The 20918-nt window shown below is 43.2% G+C and overlaps 1 protein-coding gene across 2 annotated transcripts in view; it reads left to right on the top strand.

Moving 5' to 3' along the window:
- Positions 1 to 20918, top strand: part of arnt2 (aryl-hydrocarbon receptor nuclear translocator 2) — a 136450-nt gene that overhangs the window by 23373 nt on the left and 92159 nt on the right. Inside the window, exons 3-5 of one of the 2 annotated variants that reach the window (XM_080729881.1) lie at positions 432 to 479; positions 6637 to 6838; positions 8713 to 8926. In XM_080729881.1, coding sequence (XP_080586007.1) covers positions 432 to 479; positions 6637 to 6838; positions 8713 to 8926 — 464 coding nt within the window. Of the gene's footprint in view, positions 1 to 431; positions 480 to 6624; positions 6839 to 8712; positions 8927 to 20918 lie in introns of both variants that reach the window. The other variant, XM_080729880.1, reaches the window with a different exon arrangement.

Below are 20918 nucleotides of genomic sequence, written 5' to 3'. Positions count from 1 at the left end.
GTACTGTGTCAGAGTCAGACTAGTCATCTTCACATCAGTAGTATAAAGCCCTTTGCACACAGGCGCGTTTATCCGCACGGATAAAACGGACACTTTCATTTTTTTAAAAGAAAACAATGATTCTCTACGACCTCATGCACACCGGATCCAAATTAGCTGTGCGGCGAGTGGCTGCGGCCGTGCGTTTTTTTTCTCGATCGAACCCAGTTCGATTCGTGCGTCTTGTTGCATGCGGTAAAAAACTCATCACTCCTTTTATGACTCCTTTTGGGATCCGCAGCGCCGATTCCACAAAGCATTGCACACTAAATCCAATGCGTTTTATTCATGCAGCAAACGAAAAAAACGGAAAAAAAAACAAAAAAACGCAACTGTCCTGTGTGCAAAGGGTAACTAAGTAACTGCGGTTTCCTCTGTTTTGCTCTCCTCAGAATGGACTTTGATGACGAGGACGGAGAGGGACCTAGCAAATTTTCAAGGTGAGAAAAACAAAGGAGACCGGGCCTGCTTCATATCCAGTTATTATTACACCATAACCACGTGGAACTTTTATGTTTGTGCCATTTACTGTGTGTGCCACATGATTTGAATCATTTGATGTTTCGCCTCAAGCTCACAAGTTATAACTTAATTTTATATTCATACCTGTTTATTGATTTGTTTATTTTTTACTTTGCCATACGTTATTTCTTGCCATTTTGTCCCAACACAGCTCCAGGCAGGTCGATCTGTCTCTCATTCCATCCTGGGCCTTTCATCCATACTTTGTTTTCTTCAACATATGTTCTGTTGTCTTCCTGTCTGCTCATGCTCTCTGATAGTGGAGGTACAGGCACTCTTATGAGCTGACAACACACATAACACTGGCCTTCCTGCTAACTTGGGCAGGGGCAATGGAGAGACAATGCTGCTCTCTGCTGGAGAGAGGAGGAACTGCAGGGGCACAATCCTGGCCAATAGAGTAGTATTTGTTCACACACTGGGTTGCGGATCCCTGTGCATCTACAGCACATAATACTTTTTTTAGCGCTATGCATCGCTAAAGTGGATTATTCGGTTGCTCAAATGACATTTCATACATTTGTTATTTCACCCCTAATTGGAATACACTGCACTGCCATAATCTGTGAAGTCAATTTGAATGTCTTAAACATGACTCCACACACCAGGTTCTCTCCATTGTAGATGACAAATTTCCATAGCGTATTTCAATGTGAGATCACCAACCTTGGTTCATGCTTTCTAGCTGCAGAACAATATTGCACATGCTGATTAATTATTTAAGTGTTTCTCTTCATTTCCCTCACACTGCATGTTAAGATGAAAGAGCGTTGAGTACCATAGGTCCAGGTACACACAACCATGTTTCATGGTAAATCTTTTTGGCACAGAATCAATAGCTCTGAGTACAAAGACAAAGCAATAACAAAGCAATAACCCAGCCAAACACACACCACCTTTTCTGTCCGACTATCCCATGTCCTTCACCCACCCGAGTCACCTTATAGTTTTCTCCAGCTTTGAGTTCATTGCATGTTGCTACCACCATTCACCATCACCGTGTTAGTTTGTCAGGATCATTGGACTCAAGGAATTAAGGTATTAATGCTAACACAGTGCATTTGGTCTACATGTTGTGTGTTACATGCTGCTCTTTCTCTGCTCCGCAGGTATGATGATGATCAGGTTCCTGGTGGGGAAAAGGAGAGATATGCCAGGTAGGCCTAGCCAGCAGGGGTCATGGAGGATTTCCCATTGGCTCAGGGACTTATCTTCTAAGTCTCTACAGACCGCTATGCCTGCAAACACTACACAGCTTACAACTTCTAACCTTGACATAGTCAGATTTATAATATGTGAAGGGGGAGGGAGGAGCGCGCTATGATGGCACAGTGGTAAAGTTCCTGCCAGTGTTGATTTCGTCGACTAAAACTATGACGAAAAATGTTTGTCGACTGCGTTTTTTTCACTGATAAAAACGAAATAAAAACTAAGCTGACGAAATTGTCATTACATTTAATGACAATTTCGTCAAAAAATAAAAAAAACTAGACTAAAACATATTCCAATAGTGGAGAAGAGAGTCATTTTATGTTTGGTTGCTCTCAGGTGTTGCATTCTGAAAATAGCCGATCTACAAGCTCACAACGCGTCGCAGCACGCAACCGAGTGTAAAATCAGTCATTACGATGCCATCAAGGTCTGCCAAAATACAATTACAGTTGACTAAATCAACAGTGGATTTAGTCGACTAAAATCGTATGATATTTAGTCGACTAAAATTAGACTAAAACTAAAACTGTTTGGGTGGCTAAATTATGACTAAAACTAAAATACATTTTATTCAAAAGACTATGACTAAAACTAAATACAAACTTGCTGTCAAAAACAACACTGGTTCCTGCCCACCACCATGGAGACTAGGGTTTCAAGTCCTCCGTGGACTGGCTTACTTTACTTTATTTGTACAATCAGGGTTCCCACGGTCATGAAATTCCTGGAAATATCTTGAAATTAGAAAAATATTTTTCCAGTACTGGAAAGGTTTGGGAATTGTCCTGGAAAAAATAGCTATGCATATTGTCTTTGGTTATTGGTTTTGTTAATACCTCTGAAATGACAAATTAAACATTGGCCAAATTGTCAAATATTAGAGGAAGAAATTGTGAAAATAGCAGATCTACATGCTCACAACGCCTCGCGAAATTGGGTTAAATATTCTGGAAAGGTTTTGGAAATTAATTGGTAAAGATGTGTGGGAACCCTGTACAATGCGCACACACACACACACACACACACACACACACACACACACACACACACACACACACACACACACACACACACACACACACACATAAAGGAAACAAAACTTAGCCTAATTAAAAATGTCGACCGGTTTACTTGTCCGTGATCATTTTGAGTTTATATTTAAAGGATGTAAAAGTTAAGTCACTCTTACTGTATGTCAGTAAACACTCTTTTACTGTATGTGCCCCTGACTTGGCCAGGCCCGGGGGTCCATGTTTGCGGGCCTACTGGTTGGTCAGGGTGCCTGGAAGCTGTATTAAGAATAGTGTGTCCCTCCTGGGTGTGATAAAAACAACAATACTGCAATATATCGTTCTACCACTTGCGACACGCTATCAATACAGCCTATACGATATGCTCTATATTACGGATCACCAGTGTTCAAACTCGTGGAGCAAGACCAATGCACGAGACCATCACATAAAGAGGATAAAAGATGGATAACAGACATTCCCTAGTACAGCCAACCTTGGTCCGCACAACAGCTTGCTGCCGCTTGGCGGAGATTGCAATCCTTGATATCTTTTCCATGGACCTGACACCACACATCTGTTCTCCGTGTGATGTATCGTAGATTCCATTTCTTGCAATAGATCTAATAACATAAATATCACGTATCGTGATATTGCCATACAAAGGCCAAATATTGCCACAGTATTGAATTGTGATTTACTCGTATCGACCCATCCGTTACCTCCTCCAGTGAAACCCTCCCTACTAAACCAACAAGTAGGGGTCAGTAGCGACAAGGGACTACGGTACAAGGGGAACTGGGGAATTGTCAGAACGACTATAAAGTGGGAAGAAACAGTTAAAAGGTTAGGCTCTTGGTCAAGTTCAATTTGAGCATAGACAACAGGACATACTAAAGCAGGTGGTATTGTCTATCTATGAGCAGGTGAATATGAAAACTCCTTTTTTTCACTTCAGCTTAAAGGCACTTTAAAACACTTCTGGGGTCGTTTTAACTTCTGGTTATCTTTTCCAATCATGCGTTCTTGATCACATTTTCAGATGTATCTATTGGGATTTTGACTCATTAAGCAACGTTAAAAGAAGTATTTCACTTTGTATAACACTTTTGGGATCATTTTAAAGTTATACTATGCAACTTTTTCAATTAAACAAATCTTAAATTTGATCTAACTATTAAATCACTAAAGTTTTAGAAGACCCACTCCGTGAATTTCAGCCCATAAAGCCTTCTGTAAATATGTTTTCTATGATCCTGGCCGGGGACCAGATTTCGCGACAAAATTATGTCATCATACACTACCGGCCAATCACAGCGCGGATCATACACTGCCTGCCAATCACAGCACGTCTTGCTGTCTTCTCAGGAAGTAGCTTGCCTCAACATAACAACAGCATTAACAGCATTACTCTGGTCTGGTGTAGGAGAATGCCTGGTCGGAGAGGGGTGCGAGACCCCCTCTAAAGAGTCGTCTCGGCAAGGTGCAGGGCAGGCGTTCCGCGTCGAAAAACGGCCGAAAAAATCAGACGCAACCGCGGTTTGCTATACCGCTACTGACCACTATTGAGCAACTTACAGAGTATAGCTTTAACATCTACTCAGGCTTTTGTGTTGCACCCCAGACAGTTTTTAAATTGCTTGATTCAATATTTACATATTTTATATTCATTTAGACTTATTTAAAACCCACATTTCTACTTGACTGATATTGTCCTTCTAATGCGTGAGGGGACTGTGTTTTTCTCAATAACTTCTTTCATTTATTTTGTAAAAAATAAAGATCTAAATAATTTATACAACTAATTGAAAACCCCCACGCATTAGAAGGACAACATCAGCCACCTGAACCAAGGACGGGTTTTATGCTAAAATGGAGTTTGAAGTTACAATGGGGCGATTCAGATCAAATGAATATAGGTAGGTAGGTAGATATTCAATCAAGCACAAAAGCCTGAGAAGTTAAAATGATCCCAAAAGTGTAATATAAAGTGAAATACTTCTTTTAACGTGGCTTAATGAGTCAAAATCCAAATGCATACAAAATTTGATCAAGAACGCATGATTGGAAAAGGTAAACAGTGTACAAATAATTCAGTATTAAATCATCTAGATAGAATTAATATGCTAAATACATTTTATATTCGGGTAATTCCCTTCCACAGCATGTTTTTTTTTTGATAATCAACCAGACATGTACTCCGCTCCTTCTCAACACTTAACATTTTCCATATGATACATCACTAAACAACTTATTCAATAGGCTATATGCATATACACCATATTGTTCTACTTCCGGGCCTCTTTCGACTTCCTTCACAGGTGTTACCGATGATACTAATGAAGGGTCTGTTCCATTCTGGTCAAACAGAGTCAGGGTGCTGACATTGTGCGTGTTGGCTCACTGGAAACACTCCGCTACACCAGTGGGTCTCAAAGTGTCCTTGTGTGGGTTCCGAATGTCCCCGTACAGGTGTGTAACTCTGAGAGTGTACAAATGCGGGTCCATTTGATTCCCTTTGTTGATTCCATTTGTACAGAGTTATGGCGGTCCTTGAAATTAAAGAACCACTATACAATAAATCAAACAGAGTCTTCATAAGTATCATCAGTAACACCTGTGAAGGAAGTTGAAAGAGACCCGGAAGTAGAACAACATGGCGTATATGCATACAGCCTATTGCTAAAGATTACAAAATAGATTATTTCATTAGAGTTATTAATGACCTTCCCCCACAATAAGTGCAATAAAAGATGTTAAAGGAAGTTTGGTGTATTACTTAACCCTAACCCTCCATTGTTCCTCCTGCAAACAAATGGCCCCTTTGCAGTGGCGTTTCACTACAGCAGGTTTGCTGACTGCAAACTTGTCTTTTGATGTATAACCACTTTATACCCTCCGAGAAAACCTTGCTCGTGAAAGCCGGAAACAAACCTCTAAACATTACACACCCTCATAGTGTTTTATGTACTATTCACTTATGGACATTATGCTGTGTATTGCCATAAACAGATGCCAAGCAGAGTTTGAGAAACAGTATGTATGCCATTCAGTCAATACTATTGTCAACATGTTCCACCATGCAAAAAAAATGCCCCCAAAAAGAATGTTACAGTAAACAGTGTTGAAGCAAATAATACAAAAAAAAAGAACAAACCCATACTATTCAGGCAGGTGGCACTGGGTGTATTGCTGTGTTCAAGGGATAGTTAAAAACAAACGATAACGGCCTGTTCAAAACATCAGAAAGGCACATGATCAGTGTTGCATTGCTGATTCAATGTTTAGGGGGACGGAATTTTAATGACGTCACGCGTGCGTCGTTTAACACCTACTCTACAGGAGTTAACAGGTCAGACAATGGTGTATTATTGATATGCTTAGATAGAGGCTCGTCCCTTTGTTAAATCACCCTGTTGTGACACTAAAGCACACAACGCCTCACACCGCGAGGCGTTGTGTGCTTGTAGATCTGCTGTTTTCACTACTTTTGTGCAACGGCCTTGTATGATGAAGCAGGGCTTTGCTTTGCGAAAAAATGTATACATTTTAAACTTGGAGATACGAGGTTTCTGCCCGACAGTGACGATTTACTTTGTTGGCTGCACAGCCCCCAAAATGGAACAAAGACCGACATTTAAATGTTTTCCTAATTGCCGGCCTGGACTGGCCGGGAATGAACCGGCCGTTCGGGAGTTGTCCCGCTTTTCCCAATGGCCAGCACGTCCCTGAACACAGTAGTAGGCAGTGGCTGCACAGTGGCTCCCCCTGTCTGCCGACTGGGGGGGTAGGGCTGCTACAGCCCTCTTCTGGGTATCTTAACTCTTCCTCTCTGTTCCAGAGAGAACCACAGCGAGATCGAGCGACGTCGACGCAACAAGATGACCCAGTACATCACAGAGCTGTCCGACATGGTGCCCACCTGCAGCGCCCTGGCGCGCAAGCCCGACAAGCTGACCATCCTGCGCATGGCCGTGTCCCACATGAAGTCCATGAGGGGGACGGGCAACACGTCCACCGACGGGGCCTACAAGCCTTCCTTCCTCACCGAACAGGTTTCTGTCAGAGAGATGGAGGCATCTCCAGCATTAGAGCGTGATGGATTCCTGTTTATCCCATTAAGACATGAGGCCAATTCTAAAGATGTCCTCTAAGGGCTCGAACAAACTGTACGATTTTGCGTGGTCGGCGAGTCATCAGATCATTAGAGTATTTCACACTGCACGAGTGACTTTCTTGAAATCGTCTCGTTGTGGTTTTCGCCGACGAGATTGATCACCGACAGATCACCGACAAGGGGTCGCACACTGCCAGATATTTCACCAGGATCCATCCCCGATACATAGCCAATATTACATTCGTTTTTGAGCGGTGGTCACGCCGCTCCTATACGTGGCCGTGTGTGTAGAGGTACGTGTGTGTGGGTGGGTGCGTCCGTGGGTGGGTGCGTCCGTATGTAGCCTCAAGCCTGTGGTGTAGTACCTTTTCTAACCACACATGTTAAGGGAGGGGCGCTGTTTTCAGGCCAGGCCAGGCACACACGCGCACGCACGCACACACACACACACACACACACACACACACACACACACAGGGGGGGAGGGGGGGGGGGTAAACCACCGCTCAGTTCACACGGGTGTGATTTTTTTTATGTGCACGAGAGCGGGCGCTAATGATTTTCCTCTCTCGCTGTGCGTGCGTGCATGTGTGCGTGCGTGCGTGTGTGTGTGTGTGCAGGCACGCGCGCACACACACACACACACACACACCACGCTGTGAGCTTGTAGATCTGCTATTTCTTTTTTAAATCGTGAACATTTGTGCAAGTCTTATATTTTTGACCCGATTCTATAAAATCCTTCTAAGGTTTTTTGAAAAACCTATGTTTCTATGTCAGTGGTTCTCAAACTTTTTCATGTGAAGGACCCCCAAAATGATATGTATTTGGCCACGGACCCCCCCATCTCAAAACATTTAGTTCCAGGGACCCCCCAGAAGCTAAATTTGAGTTACAAATGTTCGCTAGTATCGCTACATATATTCAAAGATTTGAACACATTTTCACGACTTTTCAAAAATAGCAGATCTACAAGCTCGCAGCGCGGCACCGAGTGCCGCGCTGAGAGCTTGTATATCTGCTATTTTTCAATAGCTAAAGTATAAAACAATTAAGGCCCCTCCACCTTGGGCGTAACCTAGGGCATTCACGAATAGTGATCTTTAGTATTCGAATTATTCGACCTCAAAATATTCTAATTGTCGAATATTCGACAGGACTGTCCAAACTGTCAAATATTAAGCAAGCAAGAGGCGAACATTGTGAAAATAGCCGATCTACATGCTCACAACGCCTCGCAACTCGAGGCATTGTGAGCATGTAGATCTGCTATTTTCACAATATTTATCTGTGGAACCGAGTCACATTAAATGTAATACCTACAATTCCAAGTGCTTGTCAGGGTGGGGGTCCCCAGTTCAAATATGTTTATTTTGGGTGTCACAGCCTAAAAAGGTTTGAGAACCCCTGGTATATAGAGCATTAACATATTCATCCACCAGGGGCAAAATATTTATCTGCGGAACCGAGTCACATTAAATGTAATACCTACAATTCCAAGTGCTTGTCAGGGTGGGGGTCCCCAGTTCAAATATTTATTTTGGGGGTCACGGCCTAAAAAGGTTTGAGAACCCCTGGTATAGAGCATTAACAAATTCATCCACCAGGGGCATTGACAACTAATTTTTATGACTTCCTATCTAGCCAAGCTTTATAAACTATACATTGTTTAAAGATAATACAATAAAAAAATTAAAATAAGCGAATATTTGACTTTGGTGAACAATGTCGACTTTAATATTCGAATATTCGAATATTTAATGAATGCCCTACTACACGCGTGACCATTCCTGTCCCTCTGTTCGCCGTTAGGAACTGAAGCACCTCATCCTGGAGGCGGCGGACGGCTTCCTGTTCGTGGTGGCGGCGGAGACGGGTCGGGTCATCTACGTGTCGGACTCCGTGACGCCGGTGCTCAACCACCCCCAGAACGAGTGGTTCGGCAGCACGCTGTACGAGCAGGTCCACCCCGACGACGTGGACAAGCTGAGGGAGCAGCTCAGCACCTCGGAGAACTCCATGACAGGTAGGCTGAATATGTGCGATCACTGTTACCTCAGGGGTAGGGATGGGACGACAGTGATGTGATATGGATTTTAGAAGTGGTTCCCCTCTAAATTCATGACGTCACATGCACGCGCACGTGCACGCGCATGTGTGCACGCATGCCAGCGCTTGGTGCTAATACTGTATAACACAACAATTTTAATCTAATTATATTTCTTATTTAGTTACATTGTTAATTTGTTGTTTTTATTTTAGTTTCAATTAATGTATTTTCCTTTAGGTTTTATATACAATAACTTTACATAGACTTTATAGACTCACCCACACACAGTAAAGTCTGCTAGCTCCTTTCGGAACCTCTCCCGAGTGACGAGTCCCTCCGCTATGCAGCTCTGACAAAATGAGTGTTCAAATTAAACTCATGATATGAAGAGTGAGGAGCTGCATAGTGGAGGGAGAGGTTCCGAAAGGAGCTAAAAGTCTGCAAAGAATGCTAGGCGAGCGTAGGCTATATGCTGGCCGCATATACAAGTGTAAATGAGCCTGCCTACCAGAGTATTGTTATGCAAAGCAGACAGGTAGGGGATTGAAGTGTTGACCAAGCCGTCGAGCCGTCACACAACTTGACGACGTGCGTGCACGCTCGTGCGTGCATGTCGGGCGCGCGTGCCTACAGCTTGATAATAAGTGTGGGCTCGCTGAGCCCAACCGAGCCCACGGCATCTCACCCCTGTGGGACGATATGAACATTTCTTGGGGCAGTTGTGAGCTTGTAGATAGCTATTTTTTAGCAAAGAGATTTGGTAGAGTGTGAAAAAAAGACTGTGTCAAGTACGTTATTTCCAGGTTTGTTACTTTTACCAATTACAAAGGGTTTAAATGGTACGCAGCTTGGCAAATAAAAAGTTGAATTGATTCCAGTAGCATGACGGAGGATAATTTCACACTAAATTTAAATTTCGATTCAAATTTTCCTGGCCAAGGCTACATTCACCAAACGTGAATAGAGGAGAAGCATCGTTAGATGTAATTATAATCATAGAACTCTGGGCAACCAGTGACTTCCAGGAAAGTCTGGATGGAAACCGAGGAAGGTCGGTGACGCTGGAGAGACAGATGACCACCAGGAAGAGCCTGGCGTGGGTGTATGAGGTTAGCAACCTCATGCACAGCACTCGCGAGATTTGTCCGTGGCAAAAACTTGGTATTGTCTGTGGCAAATCTTTTATTACATTTTTTACACCATTATAATGTTCTTATTTTTATCATAACTTAAGACCCAATTACTGAATGTCAAGTCTCCAGGTTTTCTTCAGAATATCTATGGCTGATTTACTACAACACTATGGCATATTAGGAGTTCACTAGTGCCAGTGGTTCTCAAATGTTTTATTAAGGGCCCCCTTTACGGGTCCATTTGGTTCCATTTGTACTCTCTCAGAGTTGCAGACCTGTTATGGTCATTCGGGGCTAGCTCTTTATGTGTTTCTGGTAATATTATTAATATCATTTTGTATGTTGGTGGTAAAAATGGACATACAGTACAATGGACACACAAGCCAGCATGATGACCCCTGCTGTACACTGGAATTTTCCAGTAATATCGACTCACTCAATCACTCGTGATTCATTTGTAACTCATGGCTGGTCCCTCATTACACAGCAAGTCCTGGCACCTTTCTAATGAACATGTGTTAAGCCCTTGGCTTAACAAAATGATCGAAACGAAGCGGATAAAAGCGCCAAACCTTTTTTGAGGCTTCTTTAGGACCTAACGATGGATTTTAGCCATTGCAAGCATTTGTTTTGCACAAAAAATCTTTCCTGGGGCTAGAAATGGCCCCACAAAACGATGGTTTAGTGATGAGTCATCACTTTTCACTGTTTTGTGGGTGTTTTTGGTGGCCATTTCTAGCCCAAGGAAAGTTTTTTCTGCAAAACAAATGCTTGCAATGGATTCAGAATCATGACAAACCCCTAGTTAAACCCCTCAAATCCTACTTAAAGCAGATTCTTTTTCTGGGTATTTTCCTCCTGTATAGAAAGTCGATGGGAGCCCAACTTGAAATGCATAATTCTGTGGGTAACTTTCAAAATAAAGTTTGGTACCCAACGGCTAAAATCCATCGTTAGGTCCTAAAGAAGCCTCAAAATGTATCTTTTTATTTTTTAGCGCTTTTATCTGCTTCGTTTTGATAATGTCAATTACCAGGGTTAAGCAACCACACTATTAAAGGAGTAGTTCACCCCCAAAATGACTTTTTTTCCCTATTGATTAGTCACGCCATGGAGACTGGAGTTCAATAATATTTTTCGTTTTTTGTCGCATTCCTAAGACAAAAATGTGATAACAATAAATTTACCCCCATTCGTTCCGGATGGGGACCCGTTTCCGGAATCAATGGTAAATTTACTCAAATCAAATTTTTGTCTTAGGAATGTGACAAAAACCCAAAAAATATTATTGAACTCTAGTCTCCATGGCGTGACTAATCAATAGAAAAAAAGTCATTTTGGGGGTGAACTACTCCTTTAACCAATTAAGACCGCAATGAAGCAGTGTCATTTTAGATTTGAGCTAAAAAAGCATTTAGTGCTGCGCTATGAGCTTGTAGATCTGTTTCTTTGAGAGATATTGTGTGCAACTCTTTTGCTTCTGGGGGTCCCTGGAACATTTGAGCACCACTGATATAGAAACATACATCCGAAAACTGTTTGGATTTAGAATCGGCCTCTGGTCTTGATAGCGGGTTAAGCTCTATTTTAGACTTTGACGCGCGAGGGTGTCGCATGGTGAACATAAACGATCTACATAGCATTAGACAATCCACAACCATTTATTCTATATTCTATTTCACAAAATAGTGACTTAAAAGATTTCCATAGTTGCCACTTGCCGATGTCCTTACACAAAAGACAGGCACACATACACTATTAGTGGGTGTATGTTTATGTGCGTGTGTAGAGAGAGAGAGAGAGAGAGAGAGAGAGAGAGAGAGAGAGAGAGAGAGAGAGAGAGAGAGAGAGAGAGAGAGAGAGAGAGAGAGAGAGAGAGAGAGAGAGAGAGAGAGAGAGAGAGAGAGAGAGAGAGAGAGAGAGAGAGAGAGAGAGAGAGAGAGAGAGAGAGAGAGAGAGAGAGAGAGAGAGAGAGAGATGCTTGCCATGTAATCTGCAAACTGAATTTGTAAATTGAAACATTTTATTGTTATAGCAAAGACTGAGACACATGAGGGCTGGTTGGGGAACACCTGTGTGTGCGTGTACATTTGTGTGTGTGCACAACTGCTTTGGCCTCGAGTCCAGCCTGTTACCTAAGAAAGAGGAAAACATTTTGAAAATATCCAATCGCGAGGCGCTGTGAGCTTGCAGACCGGTTATTTCACAATATTTATCTGTGGAACCTGCCTTAACTCCTACAAATCCAAGTGCTTGTCTGGGTGGGGGGGTCCCCCGTTCAAATATGATTATTATTTAGGGGCGGCCTGAATAGTTTGAGAACACTGGGGCACGTTTCATGAAAGAAAATCTAATAAAGCACCTTCCTACCAGGTTGTAAGAAACACAAATAAATAATAAAAGCAAGGCAGTAGTTCAGGGTTCCCCAATAGGCGGCCCGCGGGGGGCTACTGTCTGGCCCACACCAACCCCAGTATTAATGGTGGTATAGGAGCAGCAACAACACTAGTATATCGTCGTTGTTGACTGGAAATCTTGTATCTCCAAATTTGTACGTTCTTAAGCAAATCATACAAGGCCGTCGCACAAAAGTAGTGAAAACAGCAGATCTACAAGCACACAACGCCTCGCACCGCGAGGCGTTGTGTGCTTGTAGATCGGCTGTTTTCACTAGTTTAAATAATTTAAAAATATATAAATTCAAAACTAACGGTTTTGGACATACGAGATTTTCATCCGACAACGACCATATCCGAACTGTCGCTGGAGTAGCGGGAACGCCACCGTGGCCCCCTGCAATGTTGTGGCCCTCAGCTTGGTACCCTAGACATAATTCGGCCCTTGGGGAAAACTATTTGGGGGAACCCTGCAGTAGTTTTTGGATGATGGTACTGACGGACATTATCCCCTGTGGTCACTAGAGGGCGCCATTGCCATGTGAAATCTCCCTGTTGTCCTGTTACTCCACTTCCTTCGGCACTTACTTCCACTGCCACTACATTACAGTATGTCTGTCTGTCTTTTGTGTCCCTCTGTGTGTCTGTCCATGTGACCCCAGTAGCCCTCTGTGTGTCTGTCCATGTGACCCCAGTAGCCCTCTCACAACAGATTACCCAGCAGGGAGCGTGTAATCCACATAACACAATAATCTCCTTGAAGAGCCGTGTTAGATGAAAAGACACGCATCACATACGCGCACGCACGCACCTACACACACACACACACACACACACACGCACACACAGGGACGTGCTGGCCATTGGGAAAAGCGGGACAACTCCCGAACGGCCGGTTCATTCCCGGCCGGTCCAGGCCGGCCATTAGGAAAAAAAATCAAATAAATTGTCGGCCTTCGTTCCATTTTGGGGGCTGGGTGGCCAACAAAGTAAATCGTCACTGTCGGGCAGAAACCTTGTATCTCCAAGTTTCAAATTTGTAGATTTTTTCGCAAAGCAAAGCTCTGCTTCATCATACAAGGCCGTCACACAAAAGTAGTGAAAACAGCCGATCTACAAGCACACAACGCCTCGCATTTTAAATCATTTTTAAAATGATAAATACAAAACAAACAGTTTTGGACATACAAGGTTTCCACCCGACAACTACGAAATATAACTCATGTACAGTAAATGGCCCACTGGCTTGTCACTTGTCATGATCTGAAATGGCAAATCTTTGAGTAGCAGCAGCAGCGCTATAGAGAGAGATCTCTCTCTATAGCGCGCAATGAGGGCCTCTCCAACTCTTTTTCCAGGGCTGAATCAGTGGCCCAGCATGTCCCTGCACACACACACACACACACACACACACACACACACACACACGCACACACACACAGAGTGCACGAGCACACTCACACAGGGTGCGTGAGCACACTCGTGGAATTTCATGTCATAGCTTCCATCCAAGCCATTTTTTTGGAGCTGTGTGAAGCACAGGCTCCCTATACGTGGCCGTGTGGGTCTGTCTGTCTGTCTGTGTGTGTGTGTGTATGTAGCCTGAACTTCCTAAACTTCGGCACGCCACTAGTCCCACAGTTTTGCCACCACACACTCGCGCCATATGTCAAATCGACCGGCTTACTCGGGAATCGTGGGCTATTACTTTTCTAAGAGAAAGGTTCTATAGTTTAATTGATATTAATTTATTAGTGAATTAATTTTCCCCATTGACTTATAATGGGAATTGCAAAAACTCACATTCAATTATTTGTCTCTCGCAAACCATAGGGGCTAGAGTTTCAAGACTTGGAGAGGAGGTTCATAATGATTTCAAGGATTAAATAAAAAATAATTTTGTCATTTGGCCGCATGGTGGCGCCATAACACCCCACTTTACGTTTTGGCCTGTAACTCTTGAACCGTAGGTCGGAAAATTAAAATTATTTTTTCCCTGGATTCCTTGGGTCATGACGCATCTCCCCATATAGGCCACGCCCATTTGCGCCATGATAGATTTTCCGCCATCTTGAATTTTCTCCAAAACACACTTTTTGCTCCTTTTCCTACATATTTTCTTCAAATGTCACAAAAATCGGTACACATGATCCACACACACACACACACACACACACACACACACACACACACACACACACACACACACACACACACACACACACACACACACAGCTCCACTTCACACGGGTGTGATTTTTTTGAGTGAAATTTAATTCAGTGTAAGTCGGTAGAACTAAACCAGAATGTTTTGTTGTTTTGCTGTGTGGTTCTTTTGACCGCGATGTGTGCGTGTCCGGTCCTTTTTGTTTTGCCAGCGAGCTGAAGTGAAGAATGCAAGGCACTGCTGACTGAAATGGAAAACATGATTGTTTTCTGAAGGCCAGTTGTTACTGTCTGTAATAGATTATCGTGGTGGAAAACTTGCAAATAGGAAACGATCGGCTCAGATCTTCCGAAGAGATCTGGAGAAGAACTTCCAAAAGGGAAATGAGCAGCTCGGTTTTATGAAGAAATCGGAGGAAAAACTCTCATATAAGAAAGGGATCAGCTGAGTTCTTCCGAGGAAATCTGATGAATAAACTTGCAAATAAGTTCTGAGTCAGTCTTTGGCATTGGCTGCGAGGCATTCCTGGGCAATCATAATACAGCCGCTGCGCATCAATATCATTTTATTACATCTGAAATTTACAATAGCTGAAATAAGACCGTACTTTATCACAGCTGGACGTTCGTTGCAAGTACTCTCATGCCTATTATACGAACCCCATTATGTACAGTGTTTCCTCTATTCATGAGGAACTCTCGGCTACCCCCCCGCTGTCACAAAAGTGTCGTGGTACAGTAATTGCCTCTAATTGTCTCAATGTTTTGCATTCAACCTTTTATCGTTATATAATTATGGACGATTCTAAAACTGTAGCCCGCATTTATAATTATGGAAGATTCTAAAACTGTCGCCTGCATTAGACCCGCAGCCAGCATTAGTTAACCCATTTAGAACGGGTACAAATTTTGTGTATCATTACTTAATGCTTTTTTTGAAAAATAGCAGATATACAAGCTCACAGCGCGGCACTCGGTGCCGCGCTGTGAGCTTGTAGATCTGCTAATTTTTTTTTTCGTGAAAATTTGAATTTTGACCCAATTCTATAAGTGTCTTTTGAATCCTTCTAAGATTTTTTGAAAAACCTATGTTTCTATGTCAGCAATCTGGCTCGCCATCGTCAAAGAAAAGGTCCTTTTCACTTAACTGGAGCTCAGTTAGTCTGTTCTTGAGAGACTACTATGTCAGTGGTTCTCAAACCTTTTTCATGTGAAGGACCCCCAAACTGATATTTATTTGGCCACGGACCCCCCATCTCAAAATATTTAGTTCCAGGGACCACCCAGAAGCAAAATTTGAGTTACAAACGTTCGCATTAAAAATACATATATTCAAAGATTTGCACACATTTTCACGACTTTTTCAAAAATAGCAGATCTACAAGCTCGCAGCGCGGCACTCGGTGCCGCGCTGTGAGCTTGTATATCTGCTATTTTTCAATAGTTAAAGCATTCAATAATCCTGGGCCTAAATGGGTTAAAGGAAAGCCCTCCCACCATACAGCACCACTGCTACAGGGCAAACGGCGAGCTCTACCACCCACACATTGATGTGTGCCATGTAATTGAAGGAGGCAGTCGATGCTGGATCTTTTTCTGCCGCCACCACCACCACCAGCCATGAAAACTCACACAGCTCTGATGCATGCAGTCCTGTCTCCTCATCCATACCCCAGCAAATCAGATTAGATTAGACTTCCCCTCATTGATCCCCGAGGGGAAATTCAAGCGTGAAAGTACAAGTAGCAAAGATAATGCAAAAGGTGAATAAGGCATACGTACAAAAGAACAATCTTACAGGGCAGAGTGATCGGGCTGTAACAAAACACAAGCAAACAACATACCTTGTAAACAGTCCATTGCTAACAAACTTTGCACAATTACGTCTTGCAGATATGTCATTTTCATATCTGTTAGCTTCTCAGAAAATGTACACAAAAGCTGGACAAAATGAATGCATCCACGGCACCCCTGAATATTATATATATATATATATAGTTTAATGTATGACATACTTCACACTAGCTCTGGTCCATCGCGTCACCTCCCGGTGACGCTCTGACAGACCCGTCGGCAAATGAATAGACCGCGTTTTCTCACCCTGTACGAGCGCTCAACTTCAGTCAAAATAAACAAAACTACTTCACTACTCACCAAACCAAAGGTAGTTTTGCGTTGTTGAAAGTCTATTCTCCGCGGTGGTGAACCCCTCAGCACCCCACCTACTCTGTAAAATACATTAATTTTGGCATGAAATAAAGTGCATCCAACTCGACCGCCGCTTATTTCCGGGTTGTGAACCATTGTATCTGCGGTGGCCGCTAGGTGGCTCGAGATGGGTGCGTTTTATTTCATGACAAAAATAATGTATTTTACAGAGTAGGTGGGGTGCTGAGGGGGCTCACCACTGCGGAGAATAGACTTTCAACAGTGCAAAACTACCTTTGGTTTGGTGAGTAGTGAAATAGTTTTGTTTATTTTGACTGAAGTTGAGCGCTTGGAGGGGCTGAGATATCGCGGTCTAGCCATTTGCCGACGGGTCTGTCAGAGCGTCACCGGGAGGAGACACGATGGACCAGAGCTAACTTCACACATACTTGTAGCCAATCTGCAATCTCACAACCTTTTGGATAGCAACGTGTTGTGAGCTTGGAGATCATCTATTTTCACTAGTTTGAGTCCCTGGGGGACTCTCTTTTGGGTCTAGAGCTAAAAGGTTTTGGAACCACGGATCTAAAGTAGTGTTAGTGAAACAGGTGCTTGAATCATAAGGGAAGGAAAGACTTATCAACAGACACCAAAAGGGTCATAGCTCTAAAGGTTTTTTCGGACGAATATAGGAGCGAATTTTGGAGCATGTAAATATTTTGGACCACTGAGTCCCTTGCTCTCTCTCTCTCTCCTTGCCCTGAAAAACGCATTTGGCAACGAAAAAAACACAGCAGTGTACAACCAGCTTAACTCTAGCACAGGGGTAGACAACCTGCTGCTCTAGAGTCATAAGTAGCTCCTAGGCCTGTCTGCTACCAGTTGCTTGGGCAACGAAGTAAGAAAAATAAATAAAATAGGTTTTCCTTTTTTTTCTTTTAATAATTTATTATTGTAATAGGCATAAAGTTATTCTTACATTCTCTTATTCTGTTTGCTTTCACCACCAACGCTGCCGGCTTACAGTTATACTTGATGTACTTTGAGAATTCAATAAACAAGTAATATTAAAAGACCAGAAAAAGCTCAAATGAACAAACAAAGCAAATATATTTTGCTATAATAAAGGTTGCCTACTCCTGCTCTAGCTCAGGGTGGAAGCCTGTGAGTCCGATGGTCAAGGGTTCGGCCCTGTCCATCGTTCCCTGTACATGAACGGCATTGTTATCCCATAGTTGCTGTCCTGCGTGCTAGATATGACCACCTCAACTGAGTAAAGCTGAAAACTAGTTTCTCCTGTAAGAATTATATATCGTCTTTATTACGGTATTATGAAAGGCAAAACCTTATGCTTTTCAGCTGATTTAAACCGGGCGGTTGTAGCTAAAGAGAAGGTCACAGATTTGATTCCAGACTCCGGCTAAACCGACTGACCAGGAATAATGATGAAAAGCTATAGTCTATTTTGAATACTATAATTGTTTTGTTTGTGTAGATGACGGAGAGAAATTGACAAACCTTTGTCTTGATGGCTGAATCAAGAGTTTGAAATCTGCCATTATAAGCGACATAATAAAGACATGCCCATTTAACTCTCCTACTGCTTTGGACGTTCCTGTTCGCCCCAATTCTCAAGAGACCTCCGCGCCAATACGGCGCTCGTTCGCGTTCGTTCGTTCGTTCGTTTACCTTGTTGAAGCTGATGAGGGGTTGCTCCGCCGTGTACTGTAAACACATTTTCCGCGGTGATGGTGTAAAAAATCCATTATGCGTTAACATCAACGGAGACCAATTCACTTCCTTGTTGATTTCCTCTGGCTGTAAGGCTCTGTGGCCAGTGACTGGTCTGAATGTACGGCAACACATAACCGGCAAATTCACATTCATTCTCGCATGACGCCGCCCTCTGCTGCCTGGCAGACCAAATTGCACTATTGCACAATCAAAAAATAAATAAATAAATAAATGTCTGTCTATCTACTATAACGTCGCAAAGGTAAGCCGCTTTTTGATGGCACCAGACCCAATAAATAAATAAATAATCTGGCAGTAGGAGAGTTAATATCTAGAATCCCTAAGGGAGTGTACGTTTATTATCCACTAGGGGGGGCTGGTTGACAGATTGTAACTTTAAAAAAAACTTCCTTGCCCCCCCCCCCAACCTTCAGATTTTTTTTGGTGATCCCCCTGCGTGACTTGAAGAAAATGCATGGCCCCCCCTCCCCAATAAACTATATATATATATATATATATATATATATATTCACACACACACACACACACACACACACACACACACACACACACACACAAAGTACCAGGAGACAATAAAATGAATGCTGACCTATTAATATAGCACCCTATTTGAAAATTGATTGATTGATTGAGGGTACAGAACAGTACAGTTCATTGATACAAGATTAGCCTCGGAAACCCAGGCATTTTATTTTGGCAGGATACAAGATCAACTAAAAGGACCACAAGAAAGCTTTTGGGATTAAATGTGGGTCTCTTTGTACTCAACTAATACAGAAAAGGTCCATTTGGTTCCACAACACTCAAAACAAAAGAAAGATTGAGCAACTGTGAACTATTTTCCATGATATAAAATCTAAAATCATAGTTTAAAACCAAGCTGTTTCTCCTATACCTCCTTCCCTGCCGAAAGCCTTGTTATTGCCTTGAACTAACAATATTTGACAGATATGACTGCTTCTACATTTCAGTCTCAGGCCACATTCTCATACATAATTCGGTAGTCAGTGCGAATTATGGGAGGGAAGAAGTTGCAACATTCTTGCATATAGGATACGTTTGCTCCACTTTGTCAACCGCAACAAGCCTCGCTTAGTCCACGTCTGTCCACGGGACATGTATGTATCCAAGCTGCCTAATAATGCATCCTCCATCTCCCTGTGTTTATTAATTCTTCCAAGTTCAACCACAATGTAACCAGGCGGTGACCAAGCAGGCGGTCGGAAAAAAAACGAGCGGCGGCCAGCAGGAGACGGGTATGGCTGCAGGCCTGGAGACACCTCCCTCAGCAGATCTTTCTTGTCAGACCTTTCGTCTCAGAACGGAAGTGTGTGTCGGCGCGCTTCCGGCGCTTACGAGTGACGTCACACAGCAGACTTACAAGCTCACAAGGCTCACAACGCATCACAAGCGCAACGCTTTGTGGGCTTGTAGATCGGCTGTTTTCGCCAACCAACACTGCCACCGGTACCCAGTCGTTTTTTAGAGACAGCTACATGGATAAATTATTATTGCAGAAAATTCCTCTTCAAACCATTATTGAACACTGGAAAATAACACATTTCTTAATAATTAGTTAATTTATTTTAATAAATATCAGCGGCGAGGCAAGGCGAAGGATCCCCGGGGACCCCCCCTGAGGAGCGTCGGTCCGCGAGAGAGCGAGAGACACTCCGGTGGAGGTTCGCCGGCGACGGTCAGCGGCGAGAGACCCTCGCAGGGCGGCCGACTCACGGCCACCGTGCGGGGGGACCGTCGCCGGCGACCCTCCACTGGGCGGGGGTCCCACGGCACCTCTCACGGATCGTCGCTGCGGTCGCCCCGTGGTCGGCGGGCGAGGGACCCCCGCAGGCCGGCCGACTCACGGCCACCGTGCCGGGGTGTCTCTCGCGGACCGCCGGTCCTCAGGGGGGGTCCACGGGTGTCCCTCGCCACTAATATTGATTATTAAAAGTTATTTTTCATTATTAAGAACTTTTTCTTTTTTTGTAATGTTATTTTCCAGTTTGAATAAAGGTTTGAAGAGGAACTTTTGGCAATAAGAATTAATGCAATAGCCTACTGTTATTTATTATTAAAAGTTACTTTTCATTGTAAAGAAACGTTTTATTTTCCGTGTTCCAAAAAGGCAGACAAGCCACAGTACAGTGGAACGCAGCTTCCTTTAAGATTTTTTACCCTGTAGACTTGCCGTTGTACCCGGTTGTACCTGAGACGAGAGATCTGACAAGAAAGATTTCTGCTGAGAGAGGTGACTCCACCCCTGCAGCCATACACTCTTGGCCAGCAGACTCGCAAAATCTTGCAATAAACCAAACAGCAACTACTTTAGCAAGATAACGTCTCTCTCTCTCTCTCTCTCTCTCTCTC

This window comes from Nannobrachium achirus (genome assembly GCF_963921795.1).
Source record: "Nannobrachium achirus genome assembly, chromosome: 7".
Lineage (NCBI taxonomy): Eukaryota > Metazoa > Chordata > Actinopteri > Myctophiformes > Myctophidae > Nannobrachium > Nannobrachium achirus.
Note: the sequence above shows the minus strand (reverse complement) of the source record. Positions and strands in the feature narration are given on the sequence as shown.